The sequence below is a fragment of the Aythya fuligula genome, chromosome 21 (genome assembly GCF_009819795.1).
Source record: "Aythya fuligula isolate bAytFul2 chromosome 21, bAytFul2.pri, whole genome shotgun sequence".
In the NCBI taxonomy this organism is placed as follows: Eukaryota; Metazoa; Chordata; class Aves; order Anseriformes; family Anatidae; genus Aythya; species Aythya fuligula.
This window is the reverse complement of record NC_045579.1, coordinates 3,730,487-3,752,277: the sequence shown is the minus strand read 5'-3', so window position 1 is coordinate 3,752,277 and position 21,791 is coordinate 3,730,487. Positions and strand designations below refer to the sequence as shown.

The window sequence follows — 21,791 nt, the reverse complement described above, 5'->3', positions numbered from 1 at the left end:
TCTGCCTGGAAGACGCTGGGGACTGGCGCCTCCAGCTCTGCCTCCTTCCCTCGCTACCCACAGGGTGCACGGGGCAGCAGCCAGACCCTGCCGAGGGGCAGCAGCTCCACAGCCCCCCGGGAGCTTCAGCTCCTTGTGTCTCTGCTGTGCCTCGTCCCTGATCGTCCCCTCTTTGGAGGTTTCAAGGTTTCTCCGACCTGCTGTGAGCTGAGCTGCCTGTCTGCTCTCTGCAGGGCTGTGCTGGCCCAGACTGAGGACGAGCGGCTCACCTCCACCCCCAGACGTGTCAACCACCCCCGACGCTCTCAGCCCGGTGCCTCGGCTCTCCTCCACCAGACCCGCCAGGCTTCCCCCCCCCCTCCGCCTGCTCCGCTGCTCATGTCACTCCGCGGAGCTCAGAGGAATGATTTCCCTAGCTGACAGCGATGGGAAAGCTGAGCTTATGGCTCTCCAACCCCACGCACATCAAACCGAGAGGAACGGGCACGCCACCCAGCTCCAAACTTCTCGCCCCGTCCACCCGGCGCCAGGACACGCTCCGGCAGCTCCTGGCCGTGCTGGGGGCAGCGAGGGGCTGTGTGGTGAGCAGGGACGAGGAGGTGTAAAACAAGGGGAGAGGGGGCCCCGGGGCAGCACTCACGTGCATTTTCCTCAGCCATGTCTAAGGAGCCTTGCAGTCAGAACGGGGCACGGCTCCGCACGGGGGTCTCAAGCATTGTCACAAGGCAGAAAGAAATTGTGCACTTCTTTCCAACACGGTGCTCAGGACGTCTCTACAGCAATGCCAGTAACTGCCTGTAGGGAATGTTATGTTAGAAAATTATCTAATGCACTCTTAGTCATCTTGTCTTGCAATCTGCAGAAGGAAATAGGAGCAGCCAGCACAGTATGACCCCGCTTCCAGACACCACTGCCTTCAGATACCATTATCACTGGTAGCCTGGTCCACGTCCCAGAACTCGAGCTCCCTTTCAGCCAGCCGGCCATGGCATTATTGAGGCTATTCCCGATACTGCGTTCTGTGGTACTTGCACTTAGCACCGGGGATCGGCGGTGCCCCATCCCGTGCTCCCCGTGTCTGGCTGGGTGCACACTTTGGGGCGCTCGGCCCGCACCTAACGCTGCTCCTGCTGGGTTGCGGGGAGGGCAGTGCTCCATTTGGGGCAGCAGATCCCGATCCATCAGAGATTGTACTCCATATATCTGCAATGCCATGTGGGAACTAGCGCTCTACGCTCTGGGTCTTGCCTCCTTTTTTTTTTTTTTTTTTTTGGAAAGGGCTTCTCACCACCAGCAGCAAGTCTGCTGGCACACTCAGCCCTCAGCACTATCTTCAATCAGGGCCGCCTAATTATACCCATTACGCTGATGAGGACGCACTGGCACGGCGCTACGCCTTTGCGAGGCTCCGGATACGAAGCGGATCGGTGGCAGGGATGGGAATAAAACTGGGAATCGTGGTGATGAGCTCCTCACCCACCACAGCATGGCATGGATACACCACGTCCTGCACGCATCAGCCGATTTGGGAGCTGCAGGGGGGCCCCCACCCAGCCACCTAACGGGGTGGAAGTCTCTCTGCAGGGGCTGAAGTGTTTGGGGATGCTCGGGGAGCACCCATGGGTGCTGGCCCAAGGGTTGGGCGCCCAGCTCACCGCATGGGTGACATCCAGCAGGCAGAGCATCAGGGCTGAGCCGTGGAGGGGATGGATCATCTGAAGCAGCTTAATCGCCCTCCCTGCGTGTGAGTCCTCGCCGCGAGGGCCGGCCTGATCTGTCTGCGCATTAACCATCCCCTAGCACGCCAAGCCCGGAGATTTCCCTGGGCATTGGGGCCAGCCTTTGCCCTGCCCTCTCCCTGCCAGGTGCTGGGTGCCTGGGTTGAAGACAGGCTGCCGAATCCCTCGGGATTGAGAGTCATTACATAAACAATACAATAGGATCACGGCTGTAATTGTAAAAGCGCCTCGAGTCTTGGCACTGGAGGCTGCCGCAGCGAAGGCCTCTAAATGGAGACCCAAACAAAACAAACAAAAGCCCCAACTCTGTCAGCACTTAATGAACAATAATAAATAATAAATAATAACCCTGACAGCCGACCTAGCAAGGCAGATGTGAAGCACTGCAGTGGCTCGGAGGAAACGCTGACCCTATGGCAGCCGCCTTCCCTCCCCGTGTTGCAAAGAGTTGGGCCAAGGCCACCAGGTTCTTGTAGGGTTAGGGACAGGGGGAAAGCTGGGTCCCCGAGAAGAGCAGGCTCCCTCGTGGGACGTTCGGAGCCGTGGCCCTGGCACCTCCCGGGCTCAGGACCTTCACCTGCGACGACACCACGTCGTGCCTCGCTCTGCCTATTGCCGGAGCTCTCTTGAAGTGCTGACGGCAAAAAGAAGCAGATGGAGCTGAGCGAGGGAATCCAGGTAGGTGTGAGCCCTGAGCCTCCTCTTCCCAGCACCAGCACCGCCTCGACTCAGCGTCCCCACCCATGCGGGGCGAGCCGAGCTGCGGCAGGACACCGGGAGCGCCACTTGGCAGGGCCGGGGGCTGGAACAAAGGGCCTAATTTAAGTATTTTTATAACCCGGTGCTTGTGACAGTGGGTTTAGCAGTTGCCAGCCATCTGGAATAAAGAATTACAGCCACCTCCCCTAATCCTATATTGCCTAAACCCTAAAGCTGGTTATGGTGCAAGGATGAGGCAGCAGGCTGGGAGGAGGCAGCGATGGGAAGGGGGAGGGTGGAGAAGGGACCGCAGGAAAATTCTCCAACTTGTCTCCTTTTCCTGGGGGGTGCCAGGTGGTCCCAGCTGCACCAGAAGTAATTTTGCTGGGAATCGAGCGAAGACGGGGTGAAGGAAAACGGGGAAAGGGGGGGAGAAGGGAGGCGAGGAGCCCTCCACGCCCACAGCATCGCATGCACCGCACACACACACGCACACAGAGGCTTACTGGTCCGCGCAGGGCTGTCAGGTAAATTAGATCTGAAAGCTGACAATTTCTGACCATATTTCCTTGATTATTTCAAACAAATGCACACCAGCCGCTGTAAGGAGATTAAAGTGACATAAACGTCCCGAGTGGGAGGAGGGAGGGCAGAGAATTCAGGTCACCCCCATCCGTCCCCCATTTGACAGCCGCTATATCGCTATCCAATCCAATAAAAAAATCCCCCCCTTTTGCTTTAATTAATTTTACAGCTAGCTTGCTTAATTACTTTCAATCAAAATCCTCCTGCCATCGCAAAATTAGAGATGGTTGAGCTCCATTAGCCTAAATTCTTCATTTCCATATAGAAAGAGGCTCCCTCGGCAAAGCCAGGAGGGCTCCCTCCTGCTCGGGCTGCCACCGGACAGACGCCCGTCCCTCTGTCTGCCTCTGGTTCCTCGGGAGAGGTGGGGGAGAAGGAGAATCCTTCTTCTGGCCACCACCTCCTGCAGAGCATCTCCTCGTGAGCCGGGGATGCAGGAGACCCCCTGCTCTGCCTTCCCGTGGCCACGCTGGGACGGAGCTCGGCGCCGTCACCGCGCACACCGAGGGCATCGCCGCCTCTGTGGGACGCGTGGACAGGGTTTGGGGAGGATGAGGGGGCAGAGCCCCTTGGATCTGCCTGCTGGGTGCATGGAGAGGGTGTGGGGGAAGATGCAGGGGTAGATCCCCCTGGATCTGCCCGCTGCAGGGCTTGGTGCCTCCCCTTGGAGCCGCTGGCACCGGCTGCTACCCGGAGCACAACCGCTGCCCGCGGAGCCTCGGCGTGCCTCTAGCACCTCTCTCCTGCCAACCCAAACCATGAGCTGTCCCACTTCGGCCCGTCTCAGAGCAGCCCCAACTGGTCCCGTGTCCACAAAACCCTCCTGAGAAGCGCAGGGAGTGGCGGCCATAAAGCCGTGCGGAGCTGGCAGGGCGACAAGAACCCCAGGGGAGCAGAGAGGCCGGGCGCAGGAGCAAGCCCAGGGAGGAGCCGGGCGTGGAGGAGGAGCAGCAGCTCCTCTGCAAGGACTGAGGGCATCGGGAGGCATCACCCGGCCCACGCCGGTGTCACGCTGCAGCACGCGTCCCTCCCATCCTCCCCGCTCTCCTGCAGCCTCCTCCTTCCCCATCTCCCTACGGTTTTTACCAAAGCAATGGCTTTTGCTGCATTTTACGGGGGCACAAAGCCCTGGGAACCGTGCTGGTCGCTCACCGTGGCTGGTGGAGCTTGGCCCTGGCTCCTGGAGCCACAGGGAGGCGGTGGCAGCTCAGGGGGTTCCCAAATGTGAGGAGCCCAGGGCCTGCCCGCCGCAGGGAGGACAGGTCAACCCCGCGCCGCTTTGCAGCAAAACCAAGAGGCAAACACAGACCTATTTTGTTTATAAGCTTAAAACTGAATCCAATGGCGCATCTACCTGGGGATTTTAGATTAAATGGTTTAAGAAACTCAAATAGGCTTTTTAATCCGGTCAAATAAAAAGAGCCCCAAAGAAGCAAAGAATTCACCCTGCCGAGCGAGGCTGACGCCGGGCAAGCGCGGCTTTCTTACGCTCCGCAACTCCTCCCCACCCTGGCATGGGACACGGTGTATTTGCCAAAATCTGGAAGCTCAGGATCCGCCCTGCTCAGGGCTCGGGCAGGCTTCACTTTCCCAGGGCCGACCCGCTCGTATCACGCTTTCCTCATCCTCTCGGTGTTCCCTTACGCCGCTGTCTGGGCCCTTCCCCCTAATACCTGGCAGCCCGCGCGAGCACGGTGCCAGCCCCGGCTGCAGCAGCAGCACCAAAAGCAGCCCTAGAGAAAGCCCCCAAACCCCCAAGCCCCGTGCCACGTGTCCATTTGGGCACTGCCTTTCCCATGACGACCTCCCTGACTGCTTCACACGAGGCCGAAGAGCAGCTGGGGGCTGACGGGGGAATCACCGAGGCACAAGGAGGGGACACCAAGCTCTGCGTGCTCCTGGCGAGCTCCTAAAACTCCAGGACCACCACATCTACCTCCTCCCGGTGCCCCATCCCACTGCCTGGTCATCCAACACCGTCCCCTGTCCCTCACCACCACTGTTCAGCCCCGGAAAGGCTCAGGAGCGTCCTTGCCCTGCACGTGCCCCGCGATGAAATTCCCGACTTGTGTCTCGCCTGCTCCAATGCTCAGAGCAGCCGGGACAATAGAACAGAGAGGCCCTAAATCCACCAGACTCACCCTAAATAGCGATGGCCCATAATTTCGCCTGACATCCAGGAGCTTGTTATTCTTTCCCCTCGTCGCCTGGCTGGAGCTGTTCAGACCCATCAGTGTTATTCTATGCATTAAACGGGGGAAAAAAAAAAAAAAAGAAAAAGGAAAAAAAAAAAGAAAACCACGACCCAACAACAACCCAGAGACTTTCCCAGCTTGGTCGAGGGGGTGGCATCCCCGGTTGGGATGGAGGGGTGAAAAAAAAGGGGGAATTGATGCCTGAAACCCAGAGCAGGGGAACAGCATTGGGGTCCCGCTGAGCCCCCCAGCACCTCCTTCCCTCTGCCCCCAGCCCTACACGGCTGCTGCAGCCCGTCCCCGCTAACCACAGCACGTTGGGGTTGGGGTTTTTGGTTGCTTTTTTTTTTTTTTCCAGGCCGGTTCCAGCTGATTAAGGACCTGCAACAGGATGTAGGGATTACAGCGAACCTGGCTCCGGATCAGCCGGGGCGCGGAGCCAACGGAGCGAGCGAGGATTGCCCCCAGCCTGGCTGCCAAGCCGCCACTCGTCCTGCTGCGAGCCTGCGAGGGCCGGAGCTCGGCGCTGGAACCAGGCCCCTGCCCTCGCTGGCTCTGCCGGGGAATGGCCCCAAGCCCACGCTGAGAAACGTGCCCGCAGGACGGGATGAGGGGATGGATGAGCTGCGGCTCACGGGGCTCGATAAAGAGGGAGAAATCCCCTAGGGACTGGCTCGGCGTGCCCTCAGCCCCGGTGATGCGGTGCGGGGAGCAGGAGCTGGCCGTGCCGGGGGATTCCCCGCCCGCTCCCGCTCGGCACCGCACGGAGCTGCCAGCGAGCCTCCCTCCCGCAGCAACACAAGGCAAAAACGCTCCAGGCTGAGTTTTTAATCCAGGAAGAAGTGATCAGGGAAGGCAAGCATCTCAGCTGGCACACGGAGCCGAGCAGGGGCTGGCTTCTGGGGAGCCATGGAGAGCAGAATCAGCTCCGAGGACACTCGGGGGCCTTTTTTTTTTTTATATTTTTTTTTTTCCCTCTGCGAACACTGATCCCTGCTGGGACCAGCAGCAGCCCCCAGCACCTTTCTCAAGCGCCTGTCACTGCAGTGCCCAGCCACTGCCATCCCCACGGGGGACATCTCCCCGTGCTCGGCGTCCCCAAGCCCCTCGTGGCCGGGTGCAGGAGGGCTCGTGGCCACGGGAGCAGCCCCGGGCTCTGACCTGGAGCTCTCAGCCTCGAGCCCTGCATTCCCCGGGCCCAGCCAAGCCCTGGCAGCAGGGAGAGGGTCATTCTGTCCGTCCATCTGTCCGTCCATCCAGCAGGCTCCTCGGCACTGCCCACCAGACCCATCGCAGCGGAGAAAACTCCGGAGTCAGCTCCTGCCGGCCTGGGGCTGCGGGGGGAAGGCAGGGCTCGATATTGCAAGCGGAGGCCGCTGGGATACCATTGAAAGCTGCTAAATATGACCAGGTTAGCACTTTAGTCTTTAATGGCAGGTCACCATTAATAAACCCAGGGCCCCAGGGTGCAGTACAGAGCCTCCCTCCCCCCCCCCCTCCCCTCTCCCCGAAATACTCATTTCATTAACTGCACCGCGCGCGGCGCTCGGCACCTGTCAGAGGTTCGGCAGCCAGGAGCTGGCCCTGGGTTAAGGACGGCTGGCGGCACAGCCACACGCTGCCTCCTGCCCTCCTGCCCCTCGGGGAGCCCCACCAGGGGATAGTGAGATGGAGAGGGCTGTGCTCGCACTACGGGACAGATCCTGCCCGCGGGGATCCCCCCAGGACACGAGGTGAAGGCGGGGGCCACCAGGAGGATGGGGAAGGACGAGGAGTTAAGGACAGGGCTGAGCTCCACCTGCTTTCAGCGTGACACCGGCGGCTTCCTGGAGGGAAGGTGGGAGGGGAGGAGGGACAAATGGATGCCCCAGCTGCCAAAAATCCCACAGCAAGTCTCTATCGATCTGCCCTACTTGGCAACTCGAGCTGCAGCCACCGTCTGTGGTGCCGGATCGATACAACCTGGGCGGACGGGGCGGGAGAGGCACTTTTATGGGAAGGCGAAGCCTTCGGGGGGGAAGTATTTTGATTTTTAGAGCGCCAGCAGAGTCAAGGAAGAGAAAACACCCGGGCTCCAGCTGCAGTTTAGCTTGGAGTCGCTTCAAATACCTGCTGAGCCCTTTGCACCGGGGCCCTGTGACCTCCTCGTGGGCGCTGCCCCAGCCCCGGCCTCGCTGCCCACCCACCGCAGCCCCTCGCCGGCCCCGGGTGCTCTCAGCACGGACATGAGGGGATGGGCTGGAAGCCATCGAGACCCCAGGGAGCTCCTTGAGGACCCTCCCCAGGGGCCAGCAGCCAGCTGAGACACCCACGCGGAGCAGAGCTCCGTGTCCAGATGCCCCCTGCCCGCGGCACTGCGCTCACTTCGTGCCCCGTACCAGCAGGGCAGGCGAGGGGAGGTTTTCCCATCCCAGGGCACGGGCACCTCGATCCCGTGGCTCCAAGGAGAGGCGGCCACGAGGGGCCGGCACGTCGGGCGTCACCTCCAAACGCCCTTCGGACGGACAGGCCGGATGAGCGGGAGGGAATCTGCAGTTGTTCCGAGGCTTCTCGCTCAGCACAACAACTGCTGCGGTCCTTTTAGCACAAACCCGGCAACTGTTCCCAAAAGCACGGCCTGCTCAGCTCCCGGACATTAGAAAAAAAAAAAAAACAACAAGCAACAAGCGATCTCCAAAACGCCGGCTTCTGAGTCAGTGCAAAAATGTTATTAACAAAAACATCACTCAGGGGTGGGACACCTGCTCCCTGACAAGCAACTGGCCCGGCTGCCCGCGGTTAGCGACTTACATCAGGCCCCAAAAAGAGCCGGGGAAGGGAGGGAGAGAGTGGAAAAGAACAGACAGAGGGAGGATGACAGCAGCGGGGAGGCACGGAGACAAAGAGGAGCGAGAGAAGGGGAAGCAGGGGAAGAAAAGAGCAAGTGCGAGAGCATGTGAGAGACGCAGCAGCAGCGGGGGAAGCGGCAGCGCTGCGAGCGGCGGGCGCGCAGCCCGGGGAGGGAGCGCGGGCGGGAGAGAGCGGCTGCGAGAGGCTGTGCATATGGCAGGGACAGGCAGGGAGGAAGAGAGGAGTTAGGGAAGGAGGCTGCGAGGGGAGAGAAAGCTCGGCAAGTGTCGGCAGGAGAAGCAGGGAGGGAGGGAGGGACGAAAGGAGAAGCGCAGGGTGGGGGGGGAGCGTGGCGGAGAGAGGGGCAGCGAGGGAAAGGGGCGCTTGGGGTGGGGAGGGGGGGGTGGGAGGGCAGGGGGGGAGAGCAGAGGGGACGGGAGAAAGGGACGGAGGAGAAAAAAGGAGTCAGAGAAACAAACAGGGGGGAGGGAGAGAAAGATGTCTATTAAAAACCTCAGTGCATAACACAAAATGTCAGGGTTTATAGCTTCATTCTTGGCATTGCTGGTACTGAGAACCCCACACAGAAATGTCACTGCTTGTCATGTTTAATCACCTGCTATTTGTTAACACCTTCGCTGCGAGGAGTCTGCCCCTCACCCCTTGCAGGCTTTCCTTTTGGAGGAGAAGCCACGAAAACACGGCTCTGCCCACGGGCAGCGTCAGCAGAGCCCAGGGCCAGGGGCACGGCGCCCTCCGTCCTGCGGGGTCCCCGGCCGGGCTGCTCGGGGACACTCGGTGCCACGGGGCAGGGCACGGGGCAGGGGGCTGGTCTGCACCAAGAGACGCTGCTGGGAGACCAGTGAGGCCAGTCTGCGGGCTGCAGGACAGGGAATGCAGACAGGAGCGGAGGGGAGGCTTGGCGAGGCTCCTGGCCCTCCTCGCTGCCCCCCCGGCCCCGCACGCCCACCCCGTGCCGAAGGGATCCGACACACACACGGCTAACAAAATCCCCGAAATCCCTGCAAGCCTGGAATTCTCCGATCTGTTTGCTTGAACAGCAACTGTCACACGAAAGCAAACATCCAAAGCTGTTAAACGTGCGGCTGCAGTTCCTCGCCCTGGCACTCGCGCTGGTGACTTTGCTCCGGCTGCTCTCAGAGCCCCGGCCCCCTGCCCTGTTTTTATGCCATTTTCCCCCCCCTGTCAGGCTGGCTGCACGCTGCCTGGCTGACATCACGGCACGCTGTGAGGGGAATTACTTCGAGGTCATCCCTAGACAAGGCTTTTCCCGACTGTCTCATGCACCCCAACTGGACAGGAATCCACAAGAGCAGCAGGGCTCACCCACAGGAGCGGGAAAAATCTAATTCTGTGCTGAAAATAAATAATTTCTCCACCCAAATTAAGAAAAATTCGAAGATGTGCGTGTAAAGGTGACTAGTGCAGCCCTCCCGTTTTAGCAGTGCTGTCTCAACACAAATGTGGGCTTGGCTTCAGCACGCTCCTCGCCCCACGCTCCCAACTGCTTAGCTCAGTGCGCGCCGCGTCGAAGTGCTGATGCCAGTGAAGTCAGACTTCCCCTCTTGGAAATTAAGAGAGTTTGGGGAGCTGAAGAAACGACACTACGAGGAGCTGAAGAAACGACACTACGAGGAGCTGGGAGGGGAACCTAAATGGGCCCAAAGTGTCCTTTGGGCATGCAGACCCCCAAAGGCAGCGGAAGGTGCCAGGAGCCCGGGGACACACGCAGGGGTTTCTCCTCCTGCGATGCTCGGAGCCGCATCGTGCCCAGCTCAACGGGGCAGCTGCACTGCTGGCTGCAGCTGCAGGGCCGAGGGGCTTCCCACTGCTGTGGTCATCAAGACACTAAGGACACGCTAGAGGAACATCCCGTACAGAAAAAACAAAAAAGTAAAACTGCTGCAAGCCAGCTCGTTTCGCTCCTGCCCCTGCAGTTTGGTTTTTAAAGGCAGCTGAGATCTTCCAGTAGGGAGGTGGGAAGGCTGGAGCCAAATGCAGCGGTTCTGGAAGCCCAGAGCGCAGGCTTTACACCTCGGTCTCCAGCAGGGATGCGGCAGACACTCGTCCAGAGCCCGGTGACAGGGACACGTGCCCCTGCCCCAAGGACCCACGAGGTCCAGGAGCCACCCCGAGTCCTATTCTGGGAACGGGAACAGCGCGCAGGCCTCCCGCTGGCCTCGCGCCAAGGATAAAATTCACCCTCCTGAACGCGGGCCAAGATGAGCTAAAGTGACTACTGACTTTTGTTGCCCAACTCGAGGCACCTTAAATGGGCCTATTTTTCAAAGTGTCACTGCTCGGCACGGCTGAGGACCGGGCCTCTCCGGGACATGTAACGCTACGTGGCCAACCGCCGCGGGAACCCAAAGACCCAAATATTCCCAAATGTTCCCCACCTTTGCGACTTCTCCCAGCCCGTCCAGGCCTTCTGGATTTTTTTTCCCTTCTCCTCCTTTCTCCTGACTTTTTTCTTTTGCAGCTTTTTGTGAATTTCTCCTAGCTTTCCTCCCTCTCCCCCCCCTCAAGGTCACGCCGCTCATTTCCACGTTGAATATTTACTCAGCGAGCCAGGTCCTTTCACAGGCGCTCACCACAAATATGCTTTCTGATAAAGTCCGGAGAAAAGAAACTATAAAACCCAAAGCAATGGCAGAAATAAATAAGTTAAAAAACATATCCCAACAGGGCAACGTGGGGCTGTAAGAGGGTAAGATAGTGCAACAGAGGAAGCCAGCAGGTAAAACCCACTTGGAGTGGGTTTAAGTCATTTCCCTGCATTTCCATGATTATTTTCTCGTTCTCTTTTCTTGTTTGCTTTTCCTTCCCCCCCATCCAGAGGCAGGACCCCTCAGCCCCTGGGTACACGCCTGTTTGTGCCCCCCACAGCCAGCCCCCCCCCCCAGACGGGCAGTTTTCAGCCACTCAAAGTTTGCCCGTCCTCCCCGTGCCGCCCCCTGGGAGCAGCCCGCACCGAGCACACCGCTCGCGCCCCACTTCCAGGAACTGCCGGGCCCTTCGCGGGGACATGGAGGGAGTCCTGGAGAGTTATTTTTGTGCTTAATTACTAAATCAGCTGACAGAGCCATCCCCCAGGCTGTCTGAAATGAAGAGCCCATGCCCGCCAGCCCAGGGCAGCTCTCCAGAGCCTTCCTCACTGCTCCGAGACGCGGCGTGTTTGGTGAGCACCCAGCGCCAGAGAAACGAGATTTGGCCAGCACGAAGTGATTTGGAAAATCCCAACCTAGGACTTAAAAGCATCCAAGGAAGTTTTTAAATTACTCTTAGCGACATCATTTCAGCCTCCAGCTGGCCATCTGGGTGGGCAAACTGAGAAGTAAGGCTTTCACCCCGCCTGCTCCCACTGTGCCAAGAGCAGGGACCGAGCTCCCCAGGCGCATCCACACCTCTCCAGGGAGCCCGGCTTCTCCTGCAGGCTGCGGGATGCCCAGCACGGTGCCCACTGTCGTGCCACAGCAGGGTGTGCTTTTTGGGGTCCCGAGCTGCAAGTGCACGGCCGCAGTGCTTTGAGCAGCCTGTGTGCCACAGCAAACCGTGCAGAGCCGCGCTCACCGGGACACCGGCACCGCTGGCAGCGGTCGGAGCAGGAGCACGGCGCGGAGCTATTCTAAGAGCAAATGTTTGGGTCCTCCAGCATCACAGTAACTCAACAGAAACCGCAAGTTACAAGCGTTTCCAGACGGTCACAACCCTGGACTGACACGGGCTTGCAGCAACGCTCTGACTTCAAGTGCTTGCTGCTAACTCGGCGCTAGCAGCGCGGGGCCGGCGAGCGCAGCCCGCTGACGGCAGCAACGCCGCCCTGAGTGGCAGCGCACGAGGGCAGCGTGGCGGGACGCTGCCGGGGCGCGTTGGCAGCCGGTCCCCTGCCGAGGTTGGGAAGCCACACAGGCTCCACGCCACACAGGCTCCGGCGCCCCTGCCGCCTCCCTGGCACGGCCGGTCTCGTCTCGCTGCGTGCGGCTCGCCCTCCCTCCCTCCCAATGCGCACATGGCTTTAATGTTTTTATTACCTGTTTGACTCGCTGCCTTATTGCTTCTCCTCTTAATGGGGCTGTAACCGTGGAAACGAGGAATAAACGGCCACCAGAAAATGAGATGATTAAACAGGTCACCCTGGCAAAACAAACTCCGTGCTCGCACAGCCCGGGCTGCGTACGGCGCGGCTCCTGCCCGGGGGGCCGGGGGGAGAGGGCGGCGGGGCCGTGGCGCTGCGGGAGGGAGCGCGGCACCCACGTGCCTCCCCGGGGAGCAGCGCGCTCGGCCCCAGGGGGACGATGCTCCGCGCCGCCCAGGGCAGGCGTGCGAGAAGCAGCAAGGTTTGCTCGGGGAAGGCAGAGGAGAGCGAGGACAAGACGCGTCCATGTAACTAGGGAAAAAATAGCAGCTATTATGAATATAAATAGGCTGGACTGGAATCAAAACACAAGTCTGAGATGAGTTGCTGTCCTCTGGTGTCCCCGCCGCTGGCGCTGCCCATGCCTGCTTGTGGCAGTCCTGGTGGGGCACAGACCCCCCCTGCCTGGTCGTCCCACGGCCCCACGGCCCCGCTCCTTGCTGCCAGCGGGCTTGTTGGCCAAGCTGCTGGGACAGCAGGGCCCAGCCAGGCCCACAGGCAATGTGGGACATTGTGGAGCAAGTGCCTGGCGTGTCCCAGAGGTTTCGGGAGGCAGGGTTTGGCCACATCCCTCCCGAGGATGCAGGTCCCCAGCAGCGAGGCCGGCAGAAGGCAGGGCGGCCGCGTGCGTCTGCGTGCCCCGGGGGGCTGACACCTGAACACCACCTCCCTCCCTCAGCCAAGCCGGGAGGCAGACCGAAATGTTGTCGAAAACAAAAATAAAAACCCCAAAATAAACACACCGCAATCAAAAAAGCACGATCCCAAACCATCATTCAAAGCAGCCAGGATCCTGCCAGCAGCCCCGTCCTGTCCCGACCTGCCCGAAGCCAGACTCGCTGGGTGCTGGCGGCCTGGGAAGAGCAGGCTCCCGGCACCACGAGCAACGAATTCAGCAGAAGAAAACTGGAACGGCAAAAGCCTGGCGAGGTGGAGATGAGAGACAACTGCTTGAAGCGCACAGGCGAGCGGTTGTGTGCTTTCTTTCAAAAAAAACAGCAGGTGGTTTATGAAAAGGGCCCTATTCTTTAGCGTAATTTGAGCCATATTTCATTGTTTGATAGAAAAATCGTAATATTCATGACCTCCTTTAACTGGAAGAAGTTCGCTCGTCTGAATATCAGCCCACAGACAAATCGGGAAATGAAAAATACAGAGAGCAAGATAATGGAGGGGAGGTGGAGAGGGGAAAAAAAAAAAAGGGGAAAGGAAAACCAAGGCAGGCTCAAAGGTAGAAAGGGAAGTCCAGGAGGGTGACAAAGAGCAAAGGGACTGTGGGAAGGAGGAAACGAAGGAGGACATAAAGGAAGGGTGTTTAGTGAGAAGAGTTACATAGAAAGTCTGAGAAAAGTGAAAGCCTGAAAACGCAGCGAGAGGGAGCTTTCTCTGAAAGTTTCCAAGCACATGGCTCAACTCTGCAGAACCTCCCGAGCTCCTGTTACGAATATTCAGATGCTGTTCAGAATATTCAATCGCGAACCAAAATCAGGCCCTCTCCCCAGCCTCTGCTCCCCCACCCTCTTCCGACTGGGTCCTCCTCTGCTAACATCTGCTGCCTGCCTTCGGGACATGCAGATGGTAATTACTGCAGGAGCAGCTTCCTCTCCTCTCCCTGCTCCAGCGGGGCCACTCGGAAGGAGGCTTCGAGTTGTGGAAAACCTTCGAGTTGTGGAAAGCCACCGCGCGCCCCCGCCCGTGATGCTGGGGACGCGGGAGCCGGGCCCTGATGGCACAAGGGGTGGGAGGTGAAGAGATGAAGATGTTTGTCTACAAAACACAGAGGGAGGCTCAGGGAGAAGCTGGCCGGAGACGTGGAGCCACCTGCACTGCTCCTGGTCGGGTAGAAGGAGGGGGCAGCCCTGGGCGGGGAGCGGATTCATCCCGGCACGGTGCTGGCAAACGCCGTGCGGAGAGGTGGAGCCGCTTTAATGAGGAGATGCTTCTATGACTCAGGCCTCAAAGGGATCGGGACTTTATTATTTTATTTTTCCATAATAAATTATGCCCTGGGATGCCAGGTCCCGCCGGGTTTTTCTGGAAAGACCAGACAAAAGCTGGTGTTGCTGGCTGGCTTCTGACGGGTTCCCAGCGATGGAAGCTGACAGTTCCTGCTTCTGCCCCTGCCCTGGCCCAGCCAGTCCCGGCGGAGGGGCCTCGCTTCCAAGGTGTGGAGCCTCCTCGTGGGCCCACCACAGCCCCAGGGCCACCGAGGTGCCCGTGCTGGGTGCTGCCAGGAGCAGGCCGGGCTCTCGCAGGGCCCCGGCACCGCGCCCCGGCTGCAGGGAGGAGCGCAGCGCCCGACCCGCACCCAGCGTGGCCGGCAGCCAGGCCTCCTCGCTTATCTCCATCACTGGAGCGCCCAGCCCTGGCTCTGGGCTGCTCAGGGGAGGGTGATTCTGCCCACTTTATAGATTAGGGAGTTATTCACCCCACACCGAAGAAGCCTCAGACTCTGCCGCGTCTCGCAGGCCTTTCTGGAGCTCCCTGGGTTGGGGTTGGGCTGAGCTTGGCCCCCGTTCAGCCCAAAGCCTGGCTCTGCAAAAATCCCCTGCACACCCACCCGCCTGCCCAGTGCCAAGGCCACCAGTGCCCGGGGACAGGCACCGTGCAGGGCAGTGCCCGTGCCCGTCTCCTCCTGCTGCCGACGCCGACCCGCTCCTCGCCACGGTGCTGCAGAGGAGCAGGAGCGAGGAGGAAGGCGATGCCTTGGGCCAGCACCTGGAGGAGGCAAAGTTCAGCCCCAGAGCAGCCCCGGTGCACGTGAGTGTCCGGGAGCGTGGACGTGGGCGAGCGGGGCCGGGGTGACGGGGACGTAGGTGTTGGGTGTGGGGAGCACCTCCAGAAACGCTCCAGCGCAGCCCGGTGTTTTTAGTGATTTCACAAGAGGCCCTGCTAAAATGTCACCTCTCCGAGAGCAAAACATGTGCACGGAGGTGAATCACCCTTTCACACCCCAAAACCAAGAATGGGTGGCAAAATTCTCTAGTGAGGCACCAAATCCTCAGGGGATTGCCACGAAGTGCACCCGGTGACTTCAGGCTTCCCATCCTTTTTCCTCGTCTCTGCTCCTCCCCACCCCTCGCTCTCCCTTGCCAACCGACCCGGGCTGCTCAGCTTTTATTCCCAGCATGAAACTGCCCTAGGACTGGAAGCTTCAAGCAGTTTCCCAGCCTCCAGAAATTTGCTGGTTGTGTTTCTCCGTGGCAAAGCAAACAGTCGCTCTGGTAGCTGGCCACCACACCTAGCTCCCAAGTGCCACGGAAGAAAATCCCGAGAGAGGCAGGAGAGGAGGGCAGCAAATCCACAAGTGAGCAATTCTTTGGGAAATCCCAACAAGCACACGTTATGTGAGTGAAGCACATGGTTTTGGTTTGCTCTAACTCCTTTTCCTCCGAAAGGCTCGGTAGGATCTTTTACTTTCTGGGCTCACCACGGGAACAAAGGAGGGAAGAAGAGGAGAGCAGGGGCCAGGACCCTTTGGCTAAAGCCATGCAGAGGAGGAGGAGAAGCCCCCGGGGAGCACCCCCAGCCCAAGGACTGTCCCCATCCATGGAAGCTCTGGGTACCCCTTTGGGACCCTCTTGTTCCCCCCTGGCCTTGCCCCCAGGTCCTGTTCCAGCACCCAGCCGTGTCCTCCTGCCCCCCTGCACCCCTCGGCCGGGCTGCAGCAGGAGGCCGATGGCTTTCCAGCCCGCAGGATCACCAGGATCACAGGCAGCAAGTTTTTCTGCTGCTATTGCTGTCTGCCTCCATCTCCCCCGTGAGAGGGAACGGAGCAACAAGGTCCTGGTCCGAGGGGCTCTCAATCCTCAAAATGGATTTTACCTGTCTCCGCCAGCCGCCGCCATCTCTCACCCCCCATTGCTTCCTCCCCAGGGAAATCAGCCTAAAAGGGGCTAATGGAACAATGTCCCTCTCTCTCCCCCCTCTCATTTTCTCTCTCCTTTTTTTTTTTTTTTATTAGCATTTGTGGAATTTATTCCCAAACTCTCCTAATCTTTCGTACACAACCATTTGATTTGCATAACCCAGCCCCCTCTCATAAAAACTGGCTGCTAGTTTAATTAAAAAATGTAAATTTGCTGTCATCTCGGGGCCTGGTGAATTAGGACGACATCGGCATTTTTTATTGCTGAAGACGTCCAAATTGATCCCGTCCGCACTGAACCGGAGGGGAGGAGACGGAGCCGCGTGGGACTTTTGGCTGCAGGTCCTGCCCCTCCCCTGCTCCCAGCCAAGCCTCCTCTGCCCCCTCTTTGCTCACCGAGGTGCAGCTGAGGACGAGGCGGCCGCTGCTTCTCCCAAACCCCAGCTGGATGGGCCAGAGCGGCCTCGGCAGCGTCAGCACCCCCGGGAGCTGAGCCCTGGGTGGCACCGGCGCTCGCCAAGCCCTGGGAACGGCGGCGGCGGCCCTGGGAGGGAGGGAAGGCGCCCAGCCGGAGGTGGGAGATGCAGCACCTCCCGTGGGACTGTTCATTACTTTCTGGAGACTTGCAGCCCAGTTTTTCAGAGGGAAACCTAAATTGCAGGCTAGGCGGCAGCCGACGGGGATGAGCTGGGGGCAGAGGGAGAGCCACAGAGGCCACCGGGGCTCGCGGCTTGAGGATGGCTGACAGGAGAAAACCCCGCAGATTCCCAGCTCGGAGAGCCCTCGGCGACAGCAGCAAGTGGGAAACTGTTCCCATAAAAACAGAGAGAAACTGGTGGAAGTGGCACCTCAAATACTTGCTCCTCTCCAGCAGTGTCTGTGCCACCCGCAGCTGGTTTCGGTGCACTTTGTCCCCCCCCCCGACACCGTTTTGCAGCAGGACGCAGCAGACCCCTCGCTGTTACAAGGATCAGGACCCAGTGGGCCATGGGCAGGGCAGGGTAACTCAGGGACCCATTTTCTGGCCCTACAAGCTGCTGCTCTCCAGCACCGAAGCAGCTGAACACACCTACGAGCTCCAGCTGGCCTTGCAGCACGCCCTGCAAGAAGTGGCTGGGCCCTGCTTAACACCACGAGGGGCAGATTAATCCCTGCCTGGGTAAATAAATCTCCTACAGAAAGGCCTTCACTGGGTAAATGGAGACACCCAAATGCTTTGTACCCACCAAACGTCTCACAGGACTAGGAGAGAGTGATCCCAACGCCCAAACAAACCGTGTGAGCCCCGCAGACCATGAACTCAGCAGTGACACCAACCTTGACCGAGCCAGCCTCTCGCCAAAAATCTGCACTGCCAAAAAAAAAAAAAAAAGAAAAAAAAAAAAAAAAAAGCTGGCTCCAGCCCAGAGGAGGTGTTCCTATCTGCTGGGTGTTTCAGACAGCAGCAATGCTTTAACAAAACAGTCACAAAATAACCCCTTGCGTGGAAAATTAGATGTTTCTCAACCTGTCCAGCATAGGTTTCTCGGTGTCCATTCTGAGATCAGTTCCTGTAATCTCATACCAAGGATAATTAGGCTGGGGAACAGTTTCCCAAAGGAAGTGACAGGTGCCCAGTCACTCAAGATATTTACAACCCGGCTCGCAGAACGTCACATGGAGGGAACATCTCGCCACGATGCTGGGTGGATGGACTCGCTCCATGAATTCCTTCCAGCCCCTCAGCGCCGTGCAAGCTGCCGGCCCTCGAAGGTCCACGCAGGCACCGCCTGAGCTGAGAAAGCCCTGGGCAGAGCAGGCTGTCAGACCCCACGTACCCGGTCCCTCCGGGAGAGGAACCCCTCCGGACTCGGCTCTGCCAGCTGGCAGCAGGCGCGGGCAGCCCTCGGGCACTGCCTCCGGGGAGCCGCAGCCTCGGGGCTTGGAGAGGATTCAAGAGGCAGCGAGGAGGGAGATAAGCTGGCCCCAGCAGATAAGGGTTCGAGGTGGTGATTATGGGGCAGGTCTTTGCCCTGAGATCATGACAAGACGGGTTCACCCACACACAGACTGTAATGCTGACTTAAACAGATCTCCCAGATCCTCATTTCCATGGCTCTCGCTGGGTTCCCATACCCCAGCACCGAAACCCACGCTACCCGCACGGCAGCGGCAAGGACGAGCCTGCGGCTCTCCCGAGGCCACGCAGGGTCCCTTTTGGGGACACTCGTTGCCTGGGCTGACCCTTTTGGGGACGTGCATCCAGCAGAAGCCACCCCACCTCCCCTGCCCAGCCCGCGGCACCAGGCGGCTGCCGCCGATCCCGTCTCCAACCCGGGACCTCCAGCCGCTGGAGCTGGGGGGCCGCTGGCTGTTTGTGACTCTTGAAAGCGTTCGCCCTCCCGCAGTTTCACCACATCCTCAGCTCCTGGGCCGCCCACGCAGCCTCCCAGCTCCTTGATCCGGGAGGGAGCAGCCGCACGCCCACGGCTGGGCCCGGGCAGAGCCGGCACGGCGCACCCGCGGGTGGCAGCGCTCCCCGAGCCGCTCGCGCCCTGGCAGCGGGGAGATAGATAAATAAAGCAACGAGACGGACGACAACGAAATTATCCCCTCCATCAAAATATCTGGGTACATAGTTCAGGCCCAGTCAATCATCAACCAGTTTATTACCGCCGTAGTCCTTATTATATAAAAAAAAAAACAGGCACCACAGACACACGTAGGCACGCACCCCGCTGCTAATTACCCCAACCGTGACGCTCGCCAGCGCTAGGCCTGGTCGGCCCGTTGCTGCCATTTGGGTTTTTTGGTGGGGGAGAAGGGTTTAGGCCTGCTGGGGCAGCAGGTACGGCCCCACAAACAGGTTGTGGCCCAAGGGGTTCCTACAGCCCCCAAACCAGGGACATTTCTGCGTGGTGAGGGGCAGGGGAAAGCTCGCCCCAGGGCACCCACGGCCACAGGGGCTGGTGTCAGAGCCCGGCCTGCCACCCGACCGAAGGGACCGACAGCAGAGGGGTGGCTGTGGGAAGCTGGGGCCCGACACACGCCTGGTCCCGAGGCCTCGGAGCCCAGCAGCAGCCACAAACCCAGCCCGGGTGGGTGGAAGGGGTGGGGAGGTCCCGCACACCCCGCACCGAAAGGACGAAAACAACCCCCTAACAAACCCATCCCAGATACTGCCCAGGTCGGAGATGGGGAGGAAAAAAAAAAAAACAAAAAAACAACAAAAAAAATACTCATTAAATGTAATAAGCAGCCTCCTCGTCCCACACTGCCTTGTCCCAAATAAATTAAATTCCTTTTCATTTACACAGCGCAGGAACCTGACCGGCAACCTGCACCGGCGAGACGCCGGGGCTCAGGAGGGGAACGAAATGAAAGAGAAAACAGCCCACACAACTCACAACAAACACAAAAACCCCGAGAACTTCCCCTCCGCATCCTCGGCCCGGCCCCGGCCACGGCTGCCGGGAAGCGACGGAGCCGGCCCGGGGCTGGGGAGGGCACCGGGGGGACCGGGGAGATGGGGAGCCGAGGGGGGGCACCGGGTCCCGGGGCGCAGGGAGAGGAAGGCGACTTCCGTAAAGAAAAGCGAAAGAAAAGCGAAAGAGGCTGCGGGGCCCCGGCAGCACCTGGCGCCGCCCGGAGAGCCCCCGGGAAAAGTTTTGGGGCGGAGGGGAAAGGGGAAAGGGATGGAGCGGGGCCGGCACCGGGATGGGGACGGGCACCGGGGGTGGAGAGGGGGGGGGGGGACACCGGGACGCACGCACACAGCCGGAGCCGGGCGAGGGACAATTGTGCTGTACTTACCATAGTCGGAGAGCCGAAAGCCGAATTCACTTAAATAATCAACTTTCATAATACTTAATTAATACCTAATTGCGGCTGATTGCTCCCGAATAACAAGTTGTTACAGCCCTGATGTCATCGCCGTGCCGGTCCTCCCCGAGTCACTCGGGCAGCGGGGCCGGGGGCGGGCACCGGGCGCTGCGGGAGGCGGGGACGGGGACGGGGCCACCACGCCCCCCCCCCCGGCACCCCCCCGGGTCCCCCTCGGGTCTCCCCCCCTCGGGGCAGGTGCGGGGCCGGGGCCGGGGTCACCCCTGGGGGCGGCCCCGGGGGGCGCGGGGGGCTCCCGGGGGGCTCCCGGCGGGGCGCGGACGCGGGGGGGGGCGGCCCCGGGTCCGGTTCCTGCCCCTATTCCTGCCCGGTGCCTGCCCCTACCCCCGGCCCCGTTCCCTGCCCGGGTCCTGGCCCTAATCCTGCCCGGGTCCTGCCTGATTCCTTCCCTTAATCCTGCCCGATTCCCCTGCCCGATTCCTTCCCCTATTCCTGCCCCTTTCCCTTCCCCATTCCCTGCCCCTATTCCTGCCCAATTCCTTCTCCTACTCCTGCCCGATTCCCCTGCCTGGTTCCCTGCCCCTATTTCTGCCCAATTCCTTCCCCTAATCCTGCCTGACTCCCCTGCCCCTATTCCTGCCTGGTTCCCTGCCCCTATTCCTGCCCAATTCCTTCCCCTACTCCTGCCCGGTTCCCCTGCCTGGTTCCCTGCTCAATCCCTGCCCCAATTCCTCCCCCTTTCCCTGCCCCGTTCCCTTCCTGGTTCCCTGCCCCGTTCCCCACCCGCTGCCCCCTCAGGAAATCACCTCCGCGCTGCGCCGAGCCCCCCCCACTTTATTACTATGATTATTTTTATATATATATATTTTTTTGCAGCGAATTTCCTCATTTTTTGTTGCTTTATTTTTCTAAGTGGCAAAGAATGCGAGGGAGGTTCTAAGAGGCGTGTTGGGTAAACAGAGATATAAGGCTCTTTCTTTAAAACAAACGAACAGATTATTTACCTGATTAAATAGGTATTTGGAGCAGGTTGGAGGCTGTTTTGGGGAACACACCACGCTCGGCTCCGCGGGCAGGGAGCAGCCGTGAACTCGGGGCTCCTAAATCCCTGCCCCAAGCAGCACTCGGTGTGCCTGTCGAAGGAGGCCAGAGCCGTTCCCCCACTGCCCAGGATGGGGAAACTGAGGCAGGGGCTTGCCAAAAAGGGACCTGAGGAAGGGGCTTGCCCAAAGCAGCCGGTGCCCGCAGGCTCCCGCAGCGCCCGGGCGGCACGCCGGGCCGGAGGGCAGGCAGCAGGGAGTGGACAGGGGGTGTCGTTTGTAAAACCACAACTATTTTGGCTTCTCCCGGAAAAAAAAAAAAAAATCTAAACAAAGCCTGGTGAAACGGGGCCGGGCCGGGGCCAGGCAGTGGCAGCAGGAGGCACGAGGGGCCAGGAAGGAGCGAAGGGCCTGAGCCGAGCACCGTGGGGCTGGGCCACTGAGCGAAATCAGGCTAAAGCCAGCACCTTATGGCCATGCCACCTCCTCTGGTGCCACGGGCACCTGGTGCTGGTGACAGGGACGTGGGGCCAGCCACCGTCACCCCGGTCCCATCGGGGCCTTGCCCCTCTCCCTGTGCCGCCCAGCGCCCCGGTAAGGGGCTGGGTAAGGGCCGGGTAAGGGCAGCTCCTTTGGGGCGCGACGCCTCCGCCGGGTGCAGGTGTGTGACAGCCACCCCGTCACCTCACCCGGCCCTCTCCGCCACCTCCTCGCTGTGGGGAAGCCTCCTGCTCGCCCTCTGACCGTACCTGTTCTTCGACACGCACCGGCCCAGCACCTCCACACGCTAAAAGGGCTCCAAACCCTCCCCGCCCTCCCTGCCCCATGCCCTGCCCGCTCCCCTCAGCCCACGCA

At 60.1% G+C, this 21,791-nt stretch overlaps 1 protein-coding gene across 5 annotated transcripts in view; it reads right to left on the bottom strand.

Annotated features, from left to right (window-relative positions):
- CASZ1 (castor zinc finger 1) overlaps positions 1 to 21,791 on the bottom strand; it is a 233,970-nt gene that overhangs the window by 62,496 nt on the left and 149,683 nt on the right. For 2 of the 5 annotated variants that reach the window (XM_032201408.1, XM_032201412.1), the window contains exon 1: positions 19,867 to 19,952. The exons of 2 other annotated variants lie outside the window; for them this stretch is intronic. In XM_032201408.1, coding sequence (XP_032057299.1) covers positions 19,867 to 19,915 — 49 coding nt within the window. In that variant the 5' untranslated portion in view covers positions 19,916 to 19,952. Of the gene's footprint in view, positions 1 to 640; positions 678 to 19,866; positions 19,953 to 21,791 lie in introns of those variants that run through there. One more of the 5 variants, XM_032201409.1, reaches the window with a different exon arrangement.